General features: G+C 37.5%; 1 protein-coding gene across 1 annotated transcript; it reads left to right on the top strand.

The window, feature by feature from the left end:
- The first annotated feature begins 9,563 nt into the window (after nt 1–9,563).
- LOC110926431 (pyrrolidone-carboxylate peptidase 1) lies at nt 9,564–17,139 on the top strand. Its single transcript, XM_022170197.2, has 5 exons — nt 9,564–9,702; nt 11,286–11,578; nt 13,796–13,900; nt 13,980–14,027; nt 16,750–17,139. The coding sequence occupies exons 2-5, from the start codon at nt 11,318–11,320 to the stop codon at nt 16,990–16,992; spliced, it is 657 nt and encodes a 218-aa protein (XP_022025889.1). The 5' UTR covers nt 9,564–9,702; nt 11,286–11,317; the 3' UTR covers nt 16,993–17,139.
- The last annotated feature ends 109 nt before the right edge of the window (nt 17,140–17,248 follow it).

The following is a 17,248-nucleotide window of genomic DNA, read 5'->3' as shown; positions in this document are numbered from 1 at the left end:
CCGAGATCCGGGCGAAAAAAACCGGGCAACCATGGGATGATGAAGAGGTGTACGCGTTAGCCCGAGCTTGGGTCGACGTATCGGGGGATCCCAATATTTGTAAGATTTTTATAGACTTTTTTTTTATTTTTTTTAATTTATACATATCTTTTATTTGTTAAAAATTGTATTTTTTAGCAAACAACCAAAATAAAATTGAGTTTTGGAAACGAATCCGAGCACTCTTTTTTGAACTTGTCGGCAGAGGGGACAATTACCAACAACCGGATTCATATCGACGGCAAGTGGACCGATATCAACAACAAATGCACAAGATTTCAATTGATTTATCAACGTCAAAGAAACTGTTGGAAAAATCGACAAAAGCGGCGATGATATAATGTTGTCGGCTTTAATAGAAAGCCAAGCGGCTCGAGGTAATTTCCCATACATGAAGAGGGTTTGGAAGCTTCTTCGTAATAACTCTAAATGGGCAAATGTCCCTACGATGGTAGGAACTTCTTCAGCTGGGTCGGGAACTAGAAGGCCGACAAAGAAGTCAAAAACCTCCGAGTCGGTTGAATCTGAAACGCCAACGTCCGACGCTCGAAACGTCGACTTAAATAATGTTAATCCGTTATGAGCAAGAGGCGGAGCTACCACGACCACATGGCAGAAGAAGCGGTGCAAAATCGAGGAGACCGGAGTTATCGTCAGGGGATCCGACTTGAGTCAAGCATTTTCCGAGATGAACTAACGCCTTCAATACATACGCGACCTCGAGGCTCAGCGTATGCAAGAGAATCGGGAAATGGTTGAGCTTATGAGGGATAGCCAATTTGAGAGAGAGTTTGAGTTTTACTTGAAGTCGCGCAACTACCTAACTGCCAACTTAACACTTAGTGTTTTCTGGCACCACATTGTTAACTGAGGACCAACTCGGTTATGGTTTTTTGCCTATATGGCACTCCTTTTCCTACGTGGCATGATGAGCTGGATTAATAACAAAATCCTTTTTGTAACTCTCTTTCTCTTTCTAACACTCTATCTCTCTCATTTCATCACCCCCTCTCTCTCTCACTCTAACTCTTTCTCTCTCCCTGCCATCGCTTCCACCAACCACCTGCTGCCACCACCTCCACCAACCACCACCACCATCACCCCCACCACCAAATTATATGACCCATACACAAATTATCAAGTCGTTAGGTACGATTATTATCGATTTAGTTCCACATAACTACAAAGAGGAATTTACAAATTATTTGTTCATAATAAACAATCAGACAATTCTTACAGGACCTAAACTTACTTATCCATTCATATTCCTAGTTCATCTTATTCAATTTAATTCAATTCTTCAGCTCCCAAATATATACTCTCATCATATGTAATATTCATCTAATCCATTTAACCTCTTTTTCTATTGCGCAATTAGGGTTTTTATATGCATACCTGAAATGTAGTGCTAATATCTTTTAGAAAACCATGTTCCAAATGTCTGTTATGCAGTAGTTGTGTTCAGTGGCGGACCCAGGAATTTTTTCATGGGGGTGCGAAACATTTTTAAAAATTTTAGGCCCCTAGGTATATAAGTAAAAAAATCGGTTCGTATCGGGTCATGTAAAACAAAAGAAATTGCGCCATAACGTTCCTACTCATGGTTTCTATCACAAACAAATTGATGCATAAGTTTATCGCTCCATAACATAATGTTTTAATTTTAATTTTCAACCCTAGAAATCGTGTGTAATCACCCTAAAAATCATCTAAACAACATAATCACCTTAAAAATCGTCTAAACAACCATAAACAACATCAAAACACATGAAATTTCAAACCTATTTAAGAATTTTGTTACCCTTTGGTGTCGGACGGCGGTGGTTCGCGGCTGCTGATGACGTGCTGTTGTGGTTGCTGTTGTGTTCGATGATTGCTGGTAGGAGACGACCCAAGAGAGGGATGACGGGAGGAATTCTAAGGGACTATTGGGCTTATTTTAATTATTATAGTTTTAACTTAGGTTGAGTTTGGTAAATGGGCTAGTAATTAGTGGGTTAATTATGTTTAATGAAATAGTAGGTTAAGGTATTGGGTATTTGGGTTAAGTTGGGTAGTATAAGTTTATATAATTTAGGTAGTTTTTTTAATTAGAGTTTACTAAAAAAAATTTAAAATATAAATCGAAAACATTTTTTACCTAAGGTGTGTGGACGAAAAATTACAAGGGGTGCGGACGAAAAAATTCAAGGGGTGCGGACGAAAAAATCCAAGGGGTGCAGACGGGATTTTTAACGGAAAATAGCACTAAATTTTTTTTTCCTGGGGGTGCGCCCGCCCACCTTAGCCTACATGTAAGTCCGCCCCTGGTTGTGTTTTATTCTATATAACTAGGATTCCGACCCGCCGCAATGCGCCGGGGATTCTTTAGTTATAACTAAGTCGATCTAGGACCCGTACGTTATGTTAAACCTGTCAAACGGGGAAAAAATACACGATGTAAAAACGTTCACCCACACACGCACGTTGCGTCGTGTTAACTCGCAAAATTTAGAACGAAACGTAAAAACGTTAAACCAAAGACGCACGTTACGATGTGTTAAGTCACAAAATTCAGAACCAAACATAAAGCGAAAATTTTGCGGAAAATAAAAACTACTATAAAGGACTAAAGTTGAAAGTAAAAAAAGTTATGAGGATAGATTGCAAAAGATAAAAAAGTTTTGGGTTAAAAGTAAAAAAAAACAAATAGTTTTGGGTTAAAAATAATTTATGAACTACCTTTGGGTGGAATGTAAAAAAAAATCAATTTGTTTTGGAAAACCCCCAAAGCCAAGGTTACAACAACCTTATGCATAACTATTTTTTCTTTGAAAACCCCCAAAGCACACCCCGCGTTGCGGCATGGTGTAAAACGGTGTCAAATAGTACTAATGCCACACAACCGTCATCGACCACCAACACTGACTCGACCCAGGATATGCGTGCTGCGATGAACCTGTCAACATGAAAAAATAGAGGTAAAAACGTTCAACCACACATGCACGTTGCGCCGTGTTAACTTGCAAAATTTGAAACAAAACATAAAAAAAGTTGAACCACAGTCGTACGTTGCGTCGTATTAACTCGAAAAATTTAGAACCATACGTAAAACGAAAATTTGCAAAAGATGAAAACTAAAAGCGACAAAAGTTGTGAAATTATAAATTGCAAATAATGAAAGTTTTGTATTAAAGTTAAAAAAACAAATTGTGTAGGGTTAAATATGCAAAAGGCAAAAATCTTTGGACTAAAAGTAAAAAATCAAGTTTTTTTTTTTGAAAAACTCATAAAGCACAATGTACAAGTTCTATTGCATGTTTTTATTGCTTCTTTATAGTAGTTTTAATTTCTAGCTAGAAAGAAAGACTTCCATGGTTATGGGCTTATGACTGAGAAAATAACACAACTAAGGTGGTTTTCAGATCTTCTATAACAACCAGGAGGACCTGTATTCCATTTTGCAAAACCGATGTCAATATTAAGAACCCTAGATTCCTCCATCAAAGAACTCGAGTGGTGTTAAAGGCCAACGCGAATTTATCACCTCCTTCAAGTGTTGTGGTGGGTGAAAGTATTAGTGTAACCGATAAAGATAAGAAAATATTTGATCAACTGCTTCGGGTTCTTTGTCATTTTAATCTAGAAAAGCAACTTCGGGTTGCTAGTGGGTGGGTCAGAGACAAGCTTCTAGAAAAAGAATGTTATGATATCTATATTGCTCTTGATAATATGTTGGGTAAAGAGTTTTGTGGAAAACTAAATGGGTACTTGGTATCCACGGGTCATATAATTTGGTGGTGCAGGTGATGTTGGTGGAGGTGGTGGTGGTGGGTGGTTGGTGGAAGTGATGGCAGAGAGATAGTGTGTGTGTTAGAGATCGAGAGGGTGATGAAATGAGAGAGAGAGTGTGTGTGTTAGAGATAGAAAGAGAGTTCTAAAAAGGAATTTGCTATTAATCCATCTCATCATGCCACGTAGGAAAATGAGTGCCACGTAGGCAAAAAATCTAACTGAGTTAGTGCTCAGTTAACGACGTGGTGCAAGGACACATTAAAGGGGTGTTTGTTTTTTCAGAAAAAGCTCTTTTGACCTTTTATGTCTGCGACGCGCAGACGTTTAGCTCTGCATACCTTTTGTTTTTTAGAAGACATTTCATTAAAAAATGTCTTCAAACCTCTGCGCGTCCTCTTCCCCATGCAGACATGGTCCAATGTCTTCCCACCCCCTTCCAGCCTCTTCCAACCCTCTCCTCCTAATCTCAAAAAACACAGACAATCAAACCCTACAACCTACGGCTTCTCTCTCTCACACCTTCTACAAAACCAATTGAATTCAACCAATACCCACAAAAATTACAACACATATTGATCCATATTCATAATCACTACATCCAAATTCCACCAAAACAACCCATTTGGGGTTAATTTACCCCCAAAATGCTGGTAAAAACCGGCGGCTTGCTACTGGCAAGAGCTTTTCCGGTTGTGTGTGACGGTGGCGGTGAGTTTTCGGCGAGGGTTATGACTCTGGCGAGAGCTTTTCTGGTGAACAAGACGGTGGCAGTGAGTTTCCGGCGAGGTTTTGACTCTGGCGAGAGCTTTTCCGGCAAACAAGATGGTGGAGCTTGATATACGGCGGTGTTGTTGATTTCCGGCGGCCAGACACGCTAGAATCCTTCAAGGGTTCACTGGTGGTGTTGTTGATTTCAATGTTTTTGCTTTGGTACCTCTGATCCTTATTACGGTGGGGTATGTTTATGATTTTATTAAAAGGGAAAAAACAAACACTCTTTTTATTACACTCCGCAGACATTTGGTCCACTTCTTCTCGTGCAGACGTTTACAGATATGGTACGCACACTGTAAACATTTTACATCTGAAAAAACAAACACCACCTAAGAGTTAAGTTTGCGGTGTTGGGTGTCAAAATGTTAGTTGGGGGTGGCAGCAGCCAATAGCTAATAGTCAGCGGTGATAAAATCCAATAACCTTATAGAAAAAGGAAATATTGTATATCTCTTACAGATATGTATACTTTAATTGAAAGTATATTTTTTATTTTATTTTATAACATCTTAAAATAACTTAAATTAGAATGTCACAAAAAATAAGAACATCGACCAACACCTTGCAACCGTTTTTAGTTATAGTTTGATTATTTATGTTAGTAATAGTTATACACGTTTGTATTTCTTAATCATTTTAAGGATTGTAACCAAACCGATTTATAGCATAACGGTATCAATATGTATAGCAAAGGTATTTTTGCTTAGGTGGTTAAGGTAAATAGTCTTGCAGTGGACATTCGTGTAGGTTTAAAAGCGTAAATTAAAAAAAAGGTAGTTGCACGGTACCCCTGACCGCGGAAGGGATCTCCCTTCCCAGTTCACCACCCGACAAGGATCCCTGGCGGCAAATACCCATAGCCATCAAAGAGGGGTAAGAAACATGTTTCGAACCCGAGACCTCGAGTGTCCTCGGTCCGGCTTTAAAGCGGGTGTCGGTGGCCACCAAAGTGGCACTAATGGGAATTGAACTTGGGTCTCCATTGAAGAACCCAAGTCACTCCACCACTAGGCCACTTGTGGTGGTTTTAAAAGCGTAAATTAGGCGTTCAAACTAAAAGTTTATAATCAACCTTACTTTCTATGTAACATAAAAAAACGTACTAGTATGTGTAGACAAAAATACATAAATCAAAAGTATTCAAACATGTATTTTTTAACCGTCTTAATGATTAAAATTCGATTATTAGATTTCAAAAGTAAAATAACTAAAATGCTCTTTAAGCATCATAATTATTGTTTCTTTTGCAAGTTGACGTGAAAATGTTATCTACTAATACCAACACTTTCATATTTCATACTATATACTCTTATTATATAAATTTGTTTTGAAATTCAGACATTGACATTTTCATGTCGAAGTCTTAGAGATACTTGAGTAGGCAGTTAACTACTCTAATATTTGAACATGATATTATCATGAAATAAAAAGTTAATCATGGGGTTATCACTGCTTATTTGACCGATCATCTTCATCCATATGTGATCCTCCTCCCTAAAAATACCCTATTCTCGATCCTCCCCCTTTCGCGTAACCCCATTCCCTTTCCACAAATTTTCCATGCTTTCTCTCCCTCTTCGTCTCTCTCTCTCTCTCTCTCTCTCTCTCTCTCTCTCTCTCTCTCTCTCTCTCTCTCTCTCGCGCGCGCGCGCGCGCTAAATATGCACAATCTTCTCATCTCTATTCCATGTAATACCCTGGAAATTTTCGTCCAATTACATGACGACACGTGTCCAATTCTCCAATTAATCCCAGCCATGTGGAGGGAGGAACCTCCAACTAATCCCGACTATGCGGAAGAAGGAATTACCCACGTTGTACGTTCACTAAAATGTATCCCGTAACTCCGACTGATACCGACTCTGGGAAGGAGAGAGACTATTATTTGCTAAAACGCGTCCCGAATATCCAACTAATTCCCACTGTGAGGAATGATATGGACTAATATTGCATACACAGATAACTGGATGACCCAATGGATCAAATGTGCAAAATTTGCATTCTGGAAGTCCTTACGGACCGCAAAGTATATTGACTTACGGTCCGTAAGGTGTTCAAAATGTTGCGCGCCAGGAGGTCTTATGGACTGCAAGGCACCTTGGCTTACGGTCCGTAAGGGTGTGTGCTGAACAAGAAATTACACCGCCTTAGGTCCTTACGGACCGTAAGGCTTGAGGCTTATGGTCCGTAAGGGACCTGTAGACAGCAGAAAATAGCTGGTTGTGTTGCTGCTGTTCTGCCACCATGTGGCCTCTCTTGCCACCTCTCCTGCCTTCCTTCCACGTCCCAAAACACTTGGCACCTGCTAGGGATCTCTGGAAACACTTGGCACACTCACATTCACCTCCCTTGGCTATAAATAGCAACCTTCTTCCATGTTCAAAGCTCACACCTTCAATCTTACTCTAAAACACTCTTAAAGCTCTCCTCTGGACAAAAGGACTCCCATTCTTAGTTTTTTTCTACTCTAACACTTCCAAGTAAGTGTTGCTACTGTCTCTTTTATGTTTATTCTATTTATTTTAAGTTTAAAGTCAAATGTTGACTTACGGCTTTTGCTATATTAAGACCGTTATCGGTTGGAAGCTAGCAAAAAGGTAAATACTCTTAACTTATTTTTGTTTTAAAACTTAGGGTTTGACGAATACGCCACTTGGAGCGGGTATTATATAAATGAGCCCTGTGATTTGCTTATAAATATAAGAACTCAAATTAATCCGTATTACTTTATAACTGAAACAATTGGAGGTTATTGGTACCGTGTTCGGACGTCCCGACTCATGAACTATTATGGCCATACGGAATAACGTGCCAGGGTAGGCATACCGACTGTAAGACGCGTTATTCAACTTTGGTGTGTACCTTAATCATTATAGCACTGAAAATGGCCGACTCTGATCTCTGGTTCCCATTGTATGACAAGTATGTAAAACTGGTGACAAGATAAAATCCCAAGAAATATAAATGATTACGTACGGGCTACGGATTTTCTCTATGTATAAAAATCTTTATTGAAAAACTATTTTTGAAATGTAGTTAATTGTATTTACCAACGAAAGCTGACGTATTTCCAAAAGATTGAACTGCAGGTACTGAACCTTGATATTAGGCTGGGAATCCGGGTTGGTTATGATAAAGGCTATGGAATTTGCAACTCCTAGCTTAAGGCCTATGATGTCTAAAGCTCTTTTTATTAGATCTCGCCTATGGGCTTGTACTCCAATACTTGTACAACTTTAATATATATATATATATATATATATATATATATATATATATATATATATATATATATATATATATATATATATATTCAAGCTTTTATTGAATTAAATATTTTTACTCAATACTTCCGCTGCATTATAAGTTGTGATACTGTTATCTAATCGTCACGCTTAAACCCTACCCTTCCGGGCCCACCGAAAATCGAGGTGTGACATTCCACATACCTTTATGGCGTCTACGGGCTTAGGAGTTGTGGACAGTCTAATAGTCATAAGTTAGGACTACTTTAATCAAGAGCGGATGATGCATATTATAACTACCGACTAACATACTATTTTCAACTAAAATATTAGAAATTTAACACGTAAAAACACAATATGTAAAATAATAATATTATCTTGTCAAATGCGAAAGTTGACACGTGGTCCGACTTGTACTATATTTTGGATTCCAATTCAACCGGTCCCATAGTTAAACATAAGCTGAATACTTGGAACTCGTTCGGGTCACGTCTTAGTCATGTTTTGGGCATTATTTGATGTCACTTCAGTAAATTTACCTATATCGTAAAAAGTTAAGATATTAAGTACCAAAACAAAAACAAGGGGTAACTTGTTTGTTTCATGTAATCAAGGACTAAGATTAACTAAACTAATGGATATTTCCCTGTTATTATATATATGTCTTTTTAAACTCATGTTGATGTTTTCATGTTGGAGCCTTGAAGATACACGAGTATGTCATTGATAACTGTAATATTTGAACATGATACCATCACGAAATAATGTTAAGACTGTCCACGGGGAGATGGGTGTCTTTACCTCGGCACTGTCTATTTGGTCGATCATCTTCTTCCACACGTGATCATCCTCCCTACAAATGCCCCCTTTTGATGTCCTCTCCCTCTCACATAACGCCTTTCCTCTTCCCGCAGATATGCTCTACTCTCTCTCCCATCTAAACTTGCAAAGTCTCCTCGTCTCTCTTTCATGTACCCTTATAACGTCTACGTGATTAAGAGTTGTGGATCACCCAATATTCATAAGTTGGAACTATTTTAGTCAAGATCAAATGATGCAGATTATAACCACCGACTAACATACCATTATTCAGCCGAAACGTTAGAAATATAACACATGTTAAAACACAATTTGTAAAATGATAATATCATCCCGTCAATCACAAAAACCAACACGTGGTCCTATATTTTGAATTCCAGTTCAACCGGTCCCCCCTACTTAAACACAACCCAAATACTCGAAACTCGTTCGTGTCATACCTTAGTCATGTTTTCGACTATATCTAGGGTTACTTCACTTCACTAACTCAAACCACAACATACCATAAGATAAAAAAGTTAAAAGATATCAACTATCAAAACAAAAAAAAAAACAACAACAGTGTAATGCCTATGACATTATAGCCTAGTGTCATCTAGGAGGTAGGATAAGGCTTAGAGACCATGAGATCCTGTGTTCGATTCCCACAAGGGGTTTTTCCCAGATTTATTGGGTTTCATCCTGAATTGATGTATAGACATTATAGTCTAGCTGAGATGGATATGATCAGATGGTTTCACTGGTGGCACGATAATACACCAGTGGACCGTCAGTGATCCAAACTTACCATAAAAAAGCAAGGGTGTAATTTGTTTGTTAGATATAATTGAGGGACCAAAGAGTAAAGACTAATCACAACAATAATGGATCATCACTACTAATAAAAGCTTGTTGAACTCTTTTACAAATTTTAGCTATAAAAAGACTCCAAAGTCCACCAAATCTTCCTCTCTCTAAAAAACTCTCTCTCTCTCTCTATCTCTCTCTCTAAATCGGAGTCTCTCTCGGTGCCAACGGAGAGAGGTTTTTGTGAATTATCAGTAAAATTGAGGTAAATTTTTTCATAATCGTGTGTAATTCATGAATAATTTCGTTTCAATTTCATTCGATATGCACGATGAATTGATCTGGTATACGATCGGTACTGAAAGAGTGACTGATGTGACGTAATCATCGAAATTTGATCGAATTTGTTATAATTTTCGCTACAATTTCGAGTGTTTTTGTTGAATTATGAATTTTTGAACCGTATGAGTTCATCTTCATCGGTTGAATCTGTGTTTCTATGGATTAATTCGTTGAAATTTTGTTGATCATGTGGTTGGTAGATGATAAGATAAGATGAGATGAGATTAATAGATGATCATGTTGCTTTTTGTTATGAAGTTAATTAACTTTATGATTGTTTTTTGGATGATTTTAATAAGGCTTGTTGAAATTGCCTTTTTTCTTTATCCTTTTTAGGGCTAGTGTGTTTAAAGGTTGATATTATGATGAATCGGATTACTTTCGCATATTCCGGAAAGAGTAAACTTCCGTTTTGCTCCCTGTGGTTTGGTCACTTTAACGGTTTTGCTCCAAACCTTTAAAAACAGCCATTTTACTCCCTGATGTTTCGGTTTTTTTGCCAGTTTGCTCCCCGCCTCTAACTCCATCCAAATTGTTTGTTTTTCCATTTTGCTCCCTGCAGGGAGCAAACTGGCAACAAAACCAAAACATCAGGGAGTAAAATGGCTATTTTTAAAGGTTTGGGGCAAAACCGTTAAAGTGACCAAACCACATGGAGCAAAACGAAAGTTTACTCTTCCGGAAAAGTTTTTTAACCTAACTTTGATGTTTATAGCTTGAGTAAACTGCCATTTTGATCGCGGAGGTTTGGCCACTTTTGCCACTTTAGTCCAAAACTCAAACCTTTTAAATCTAGGTCCAGTGGTTTCACTTTTATTGCCATTTTGGTCCAAAAATAAAATCAACTGATATTTGACTAATAAATTCCTGTTATTTTGTCCTTTTCCTCAGGGGCAAAATGGCCAAATATCAGCTAATTTCATTAATTTAATTAATAATGTGTTATAATAAAATTATATTGACCATTTTGCCCCTGAGAAAAAGGACAAAATAACAGGAGTTTATTAGCCAAATATCAGTTGATTTCATTTTTTGACCAAAATGGCAATAAAAGTGAAACCACATGGACCCAGATTTAAAAAGTTTGAGTTTTGGACTAAAGTGGCAAAAGTGACCAAACCTCAGGGACCAAAATGGCAGTTTACTCTTAACTTTATATGAATATAGATATAGTTAGCGCGTAGTAGAAGCTGCATACACTCTTTGTTGGTTCGCGGATGATACGTTGGATGACTGGATTTCGAGAATGTTAGCTTTTTTTAGGGTAGAGTAAAGAGTATATGTAGCATCAAGTTAATAAAAATGCGTAATTGGCGGTAAGGTGTGTGTGTGCTGATTTGTATGGATTTAACAAGTTGGATTATAATATGTCGAGATTTGGTTGATTTGAGTGTTTGCAAAAGAAGAAAGAAAGTATGTTGTTTTGAATTGTGTTTGATGGAAAATTGTTGCGTTTGGACGCAAAGGGCTTGTGGCTAAACGTGTATTTATGTGTTGATTGGTCAGGATTTAGTTGAAGTTGTAATATTAAGGCGGAAATGGGATCGGAAGGGCCAAAGAGTGTAGTTATTCACGTCACTGGCTTCAAGAAGTTCAACGTGTTTGCTACCAACCCAACTGAAACAGTAGTTTCTAATTTAAGAAAATATGTTGAAAAGACAGGTTTGCCCCCTGGTGTCTCTATAGGTAGCTGTACAATTCTTGAGACGGCTGGAGACGGTGCTTTGCCTGCGCTTCAGAAGCTTCTAGAATCGAGTGTTTCTAGTGAGAACAACTCCGGTTCCAAGGAAGTTGTGTGGGTGAGTTTGCTATTAATTTCAATATCCTTATGGAAAATTAACGCCCGTGCGTTTTTTAATGATGACGTTTGATTCACGATGACGTTTGAATTATTATGACGTTTGAATCTCTATGACGTTTGAATCATTATGACGTTGGAATCATTATGACGTTTTTGTATGATTAATTTTCATTGGAATGTTTTGATTGCTACAGAAGTAGAAAATTCACCTGAAAGCGGCAAAAACTTGAGTACAAAACAACACATCTGTGAATAACGACGCACGTCACATGTATTTATTCATATGTGAACCATAACGTTTTATTCGCATTTGAATATATTCAATCTTGGCCCTTCATTGGGCCTAGATGTGTTCTTTTGTTCATTTTTTGTGTAGTTAAATGCCATTTTAGTCCCTGTGGTTTGTGTCATTTTGCCAGTTTAGTCCAAAGGTTTCATTTTTAACCTGTGGGTCCAAAAAGGTTTCGCAGTTGCCATTTTAGTCCACTGGGTTAACTTCATCCGTTTTTTCTGTTAACGAGAAGGCCAATTCGGTCATTTTATATGGCTGAATTGCCCTTTTAGTTAACAAAATTACATACAAAATGACCAAGTTGGCCTTCTCGTTAACAGAAAAAACGGATGAAGTTAACCCAGTGGACTAAAATGGCAACTGTGAAACCTTTTTGGACCCACAGGTTAAAAATGAAACCTTTGGACTAAACTGGCAAAATGGCCCAAACCACAGGGACTAAAATGGCATTTAACTCTTTTTTGTGGTTCTCAATATGTCCTGCTACAGAATGTGTGGAGTGATTTTTCAAAGAAATCTATTTGAATGTAACAAGTTTGACTTTGCAAGTCAAGGTGGTGTCTTTTTGTGGATTGTCAGTTGACTCTTTGCAAAGTCAAACTTACTTATTACATTCAAATCGGCTTATGATTTGAATACGAAAATTAGTTGGTTTTGATATATGAAGTCAACTTAAACCGTATTCTTCTTTTGAGCAATGGGAGTGTGCGGTTTTCTCTTGGGCTGAGCGTGTTAACAGGTTGACTAAATTTTTTACTTCTTTGCACTTTCACACATGGCTGCACTCGTAGTTTATAATTTATTACACTAAAACGAAATTTACATGTACATTTTTTTCTCATTGTATGCAAGAAAAATGTTTTATCCCCATATAATTCACTTTCAGTTTCTTACCGGCGTATGCATGTAACCTTTTATAGCACGTAAAACCGCGACATGGCACACCACCACGTCATAAAAAAGAGGCGCCACGTCACACCATTGTACCTGCTATAAAAGGTTGCCTACAAGGGTAAAAAGTTTAATGCATATTATGATAGGGTTAAAACCTTGGGAAGAAAGAAAACTAAGAGATAGAGAGATATTTGACTCAAATTATGCTTGATTCCATTCCATACGTAACATCCAAATAAATAGATAAGAAACTTACATAAGACACCCCCAAACTAAACCAAAATAACATCCTAATCCCTTGACTTAACAATAATAATAAAACTAAAATAAATAAGATACGTAACATATTATATATAACGGGAAAAAATATGTTCTTACATTTTGGTGTATCTAAATTTATATCAACTTCAAGAACACAGTAACTGTTCTATGAGTTTTGAAATTATTTGCAGGGGCGCAGCTTCAGGGAGAATTCATGTACCCTGTTCGAGCTCGAAAAAACGTGCCCTCAGGGCCGCCCAAAGTTCTTTTTTTATTAGTTTTTAGAAAATATTTGGGTATTGGGCTCATTAACCTAATGGGCTAAATAGTTTAAACAATATGATTTTTTTTAAGTGGGCCTATGTTAATATTTTTTTGGTTATACCCTATTAAATTTTTTTTACATATATAATATCGGATTTTTTTTTTAAAATTACGTGCCCTACGAAATCACGGGCCCTGTTCGGTTGTCCTCCCCGCCCTCCTTCAGGGCCGGCTCTGCGCAGCTTAACGGTGGCCTGGGGGTGCCCCGGCCCCTGCTAATTTTTCGCTCGTAGTGCTATTTTTACCGAAAATTTCCAATTTTATTTTGTGTAGTGTAAAATATTGGATTTTTATGTGTCCGGTCCCCACTGATTTTTCGTTCAAGCTCCGTCACTGATTATTTGTGCAATAAGTTTTCAACTTCAAATCATTTTTAAAGGGGCGCTTTTTTTCTTTTGATTTGTTACATGTCTTTTGATTGCTTTACATAATTATATTTTCCAGCTTCATATGGGATTAAATGGCGGGGCATCAAAAATTGCCATCGAGAAACAAGCAGTAAATGAAGCCACTTTCTCTTGTCCAGATGAGCTTGGTTGGCAACCAAAGGTTCTCCGTCTTTATCATTGAATCTCACTTAATATTAAAATTTGATTATTTTTTATGCTTATAATCATTCGTTTACCAGAGGCTGCCAATTGTCCCGGAGGATGGAGAAATAACACGAATAAGAGAGGTAGCTATTGCTCTGTTTCTAATATAATGCGTAGCTTAGATATGTCCCATACATAATTGCTTTGTGAAGTAAATAGGATTAATCTCATATATAGCCTCCTAATAGTATAAACTTTTATATATTTTACTTTGAGTAAACTGCCATTTTGGTCCCTGTGGTTTGGTCACTTTTGCCACTTTAGTCCAAAACTCAAACTTTTTGCATTTGGGTCCTGTGGTTTCAGTTTTGTTGCCATTTTGGTCCAAAAATGAACTCAGGTCATATTTGTCTTATAAAATCCTGCTATTTTGTCCTTTTTCGCAGGGGCAAAATGATCATTTCTTTTTTATAAATAAATACCATATTTTATAAGACAAATATGACCTGATTTGCCCCTGAGAAAAATGACAATTACAGGATTTTATAAGACAGATATGACCTGATTTCATTTTTGGACCAAAATGACAATAAAACTGAAACCACAGGGACCCAGATGCAAAAGGTTTGAGTTTTGGACTAAAATGGCGAAAGTGACCAAACCTCAGGGACCAAAATGACACTTTACTCTTTTACTTTTAAATGTCATGATAAAATCAGGTATAGCATTTTGTTTCACTGAATAAACAAATTTTATTTGGTGAAACAAGTTGTTATAAGTGGTTGATTAAAGTTCTATTTACTAAGGAATGCGTAAACATTAATATTATTTACTTAGTGTTCTTGAAGGATAATAAAGTACACGGATGGTCCATGTGGTTTGCCAAAAGTTTGGATTTGGTCCCTAGCTTTCTAAAAGTACACGGATGCTCCCTGCGCTTTGCACTTTGTAACGCATTTAGTCCCCCAACTTCTGCCAAAAGTACATGGATGGTCCTTGCAGTTTGCACTTTGTAACACATGTAGTCCCTAACTTGGACCTGCTGAAACCTTTAGATTTGTTAGCTGGGGACTAAATGTGTTACAAAGTGCAAACCACAGGGACCATCCATGTACTTTTGAAAAGGTAGGGATTAAATCCAAAGTTTTGGTCAACCACAGGGACCATACGTGTACTTTATCTTGAGATAGCAAGATGGGTGGGGCGAACAGGTCGGGTGACGGGTTAAAATGGGTTTGTATTGAAACAGGTTGGGTTGAACCACAAGAACTTTTTTTACCTATATTGAAAAAAAGCCTTTCTTAGATCAGAGTGAATTTCAAGGATTGTCCTTTATCTTTATACCCATTTTCAGGCGTTGTCCTTTATGTTCAAAATTGACGAGTTTTGTCCTTTATCTTTTCATATCATACACGTTTTGTCCTTTAGGCCTAACCCAGTTAGTTTTTTCAATTAAATTTGGTCATGTGCTTTGCACATGAGGGCATTTTTGTCAATTCAAAGGTTGCAGAAGCTTTGAGCTGTAAATCTGCCGTTGAACTTACCTTTGAATTGACATAAATGCCCTCATGTGCAAAGCACATGACCAAACTGAAAAAACTAACTGGGTTAGGCCTAAAGGACAAAACGTGTATGATATGAAAACATAAAAGACAAAACTCGTCAATTTTGAACATAAAGGACAGCGCCTGAAAAGGAGTATAAAGATAAAGGACAATCCTTGAAATTCACCCTTTAGATCATTAGTGTGTTGAATATGATTACAAAACAATATTGTTAAACACAATCATCGTATTTTTGTTTTTCCTTGATCTAATTGAATGTATAATGTTTCGTGGAAAAGAAACATTGCAATTTTTAATGGATATCTTAATGTAGAAAATTTTGTAATTATTATGGGTTAAGAGGAAGGATTTTACAGTACAAAATGTGAGTGTAATTTGGTAGTATTAGAGGTGGAAATTTCGACTCGTTTACTTTTAAATTAGTCTATTTGGGTTTATGTCATAGTTATTAAAGCAAGCGCCCAGGCGCAAATAAAGCCCCGGGCCCAACAAATCGCCCTGAGTGCGCCTCACGCCTTTAATAACTATGCTTCAGGTTAGTTCATGTCATAGTTATTAAAACGAGCGCCTAGGCGTGCCTAGGCGCAAATAAAGCCCCGGGCCCAACAAATCGTCCTGAGTGCACCTCGCGCCTTTAATAACTATGGTTTATGTTAACTCTCACGGGTCAAATAAAAATATTTAGCTGAATAGGAAACAAGTTTAAAGAGGTTGAAGTGTTGAACGGTATGAAAGTCACTTGGTATGTAGAGAATGCATACAATCTTCTAAATATCTTTGTTCAAAAAACGAACTGCCTCTTCTGACAAAAGAAGGTTTGCAACCCGTATCAGCTGCAACCCGTCACTTAACCCGCCCATTTTGTCTGTGTTGCCACCTCTAGTATTACATTATTACCGGTTTTGCCAAAGGCCTATTCTATTTCAACCTTCTATATAAAAATTACTAATTTGGGTTTTTGCTTTATATCCGACTGGTCAAATAATTGATAGCTTACAAGGAAACGGGTCATGTTTATGTTTGGTATAATAAGCGTGTCTCGGGCGTGAGTTCATTTAAGCTCGGCTCGATTCAAGCTTTTAGCGCGCCGATATCAAGTAGCTTATGGCGCCTCGGCTCGTTTACACCCCTATTTTTCGTCCATTTTAAACACTTACCTATTTTGACCCATTACCAACCCGCGTACTTTCTTATGGCCCGACCCGTTTGTTTTAGAGCATGCTAGACCTCAAATCACTGATTGTTTTTCGTATGCTAACTTCTGTACTCATCTGTCTCTCTTGATATGTTCTTGTTGAAGACTGCTTGCTTTGTTGATGCCATTCTGGAGTACTTAAACAACGTCAAAGGCTGTGATGCAACGATCTCTGATGACGCAGGGCGTTTCGTGTGCAACTATGTATACTATCATTCTCTCCGGTTTGCCGAACGCAACGGTCATAAATCCCTTTTTGTACATGTCCCTCCTTTCTCAAGAATCAATGAGGAAACACAGATGCAGTTCATGGTAGCCCTTATGGAGGCCATTGCTTTTAGTTGTTGATATCTTTCATCTTTCCTTGTTTATTAAAAACTCCCATCACTTTTTCTTATGGTTTGTATGCTTTCAGAATGTTTCTTCTGTAAATCTTTATGTTTTAAATCCTCTTTAGAGACTCTGGTTGTGCATATTTTTGGTCTTCTTTTTTTATCAGATTTGTGGGTTTTTTTTTTTTTTTTTTTTTGTGGCCGATGTAGATGTAGACGGAGTATTCTCGAAGTAATTTGAATCCGTTAACAGTGGCGGATTCCGGAATTTT

This window comes from Helianthus annuus, chromosome 17 (genome assembly GCF_002127325.2).
Source record: "Helianthus annuus cultivar XRQ/B chromosome 17, HanXRQr2.0-SUNRISE, whole genome shotgun sequence".
In the NCBI taxonomy this organism is placed as follows: domain Eukaryota; kingdom Viridiplantae; phylum Streptophyta; class Magnoliopsida; order Asterales; family Asteraceae; genus Helianthus; species Helianthus annuus.
Note: the sequence above shows the minus strand (reverse complement) of the source record. Positions and strands in the feature narration are given on the sequence as shown.

Coding starts and splice junctions, on each gene's coding strand:
- LOC110926431 (XM_022170197.2), top strand. CDS start 11,318: ATGGGATCGGAAGGGCCAAAGAGTGTAGTTATTCACGTCACTGGCTTC. Junction 11,579..13,795: donor GTTCCAAGGAAGTTGTGTGG/GTGAGTTTGCTA, acceptor TATATTTTCCAG/CTTCATATGGGATTAAATGG. Junction 13,901..13,979: donor AGCTTGGTTGGCAACCAAAG/GTTCTCCGTCTT, acceptor TTCGTTTACCAG/AGGCTGCCAATTGTCCCGGA.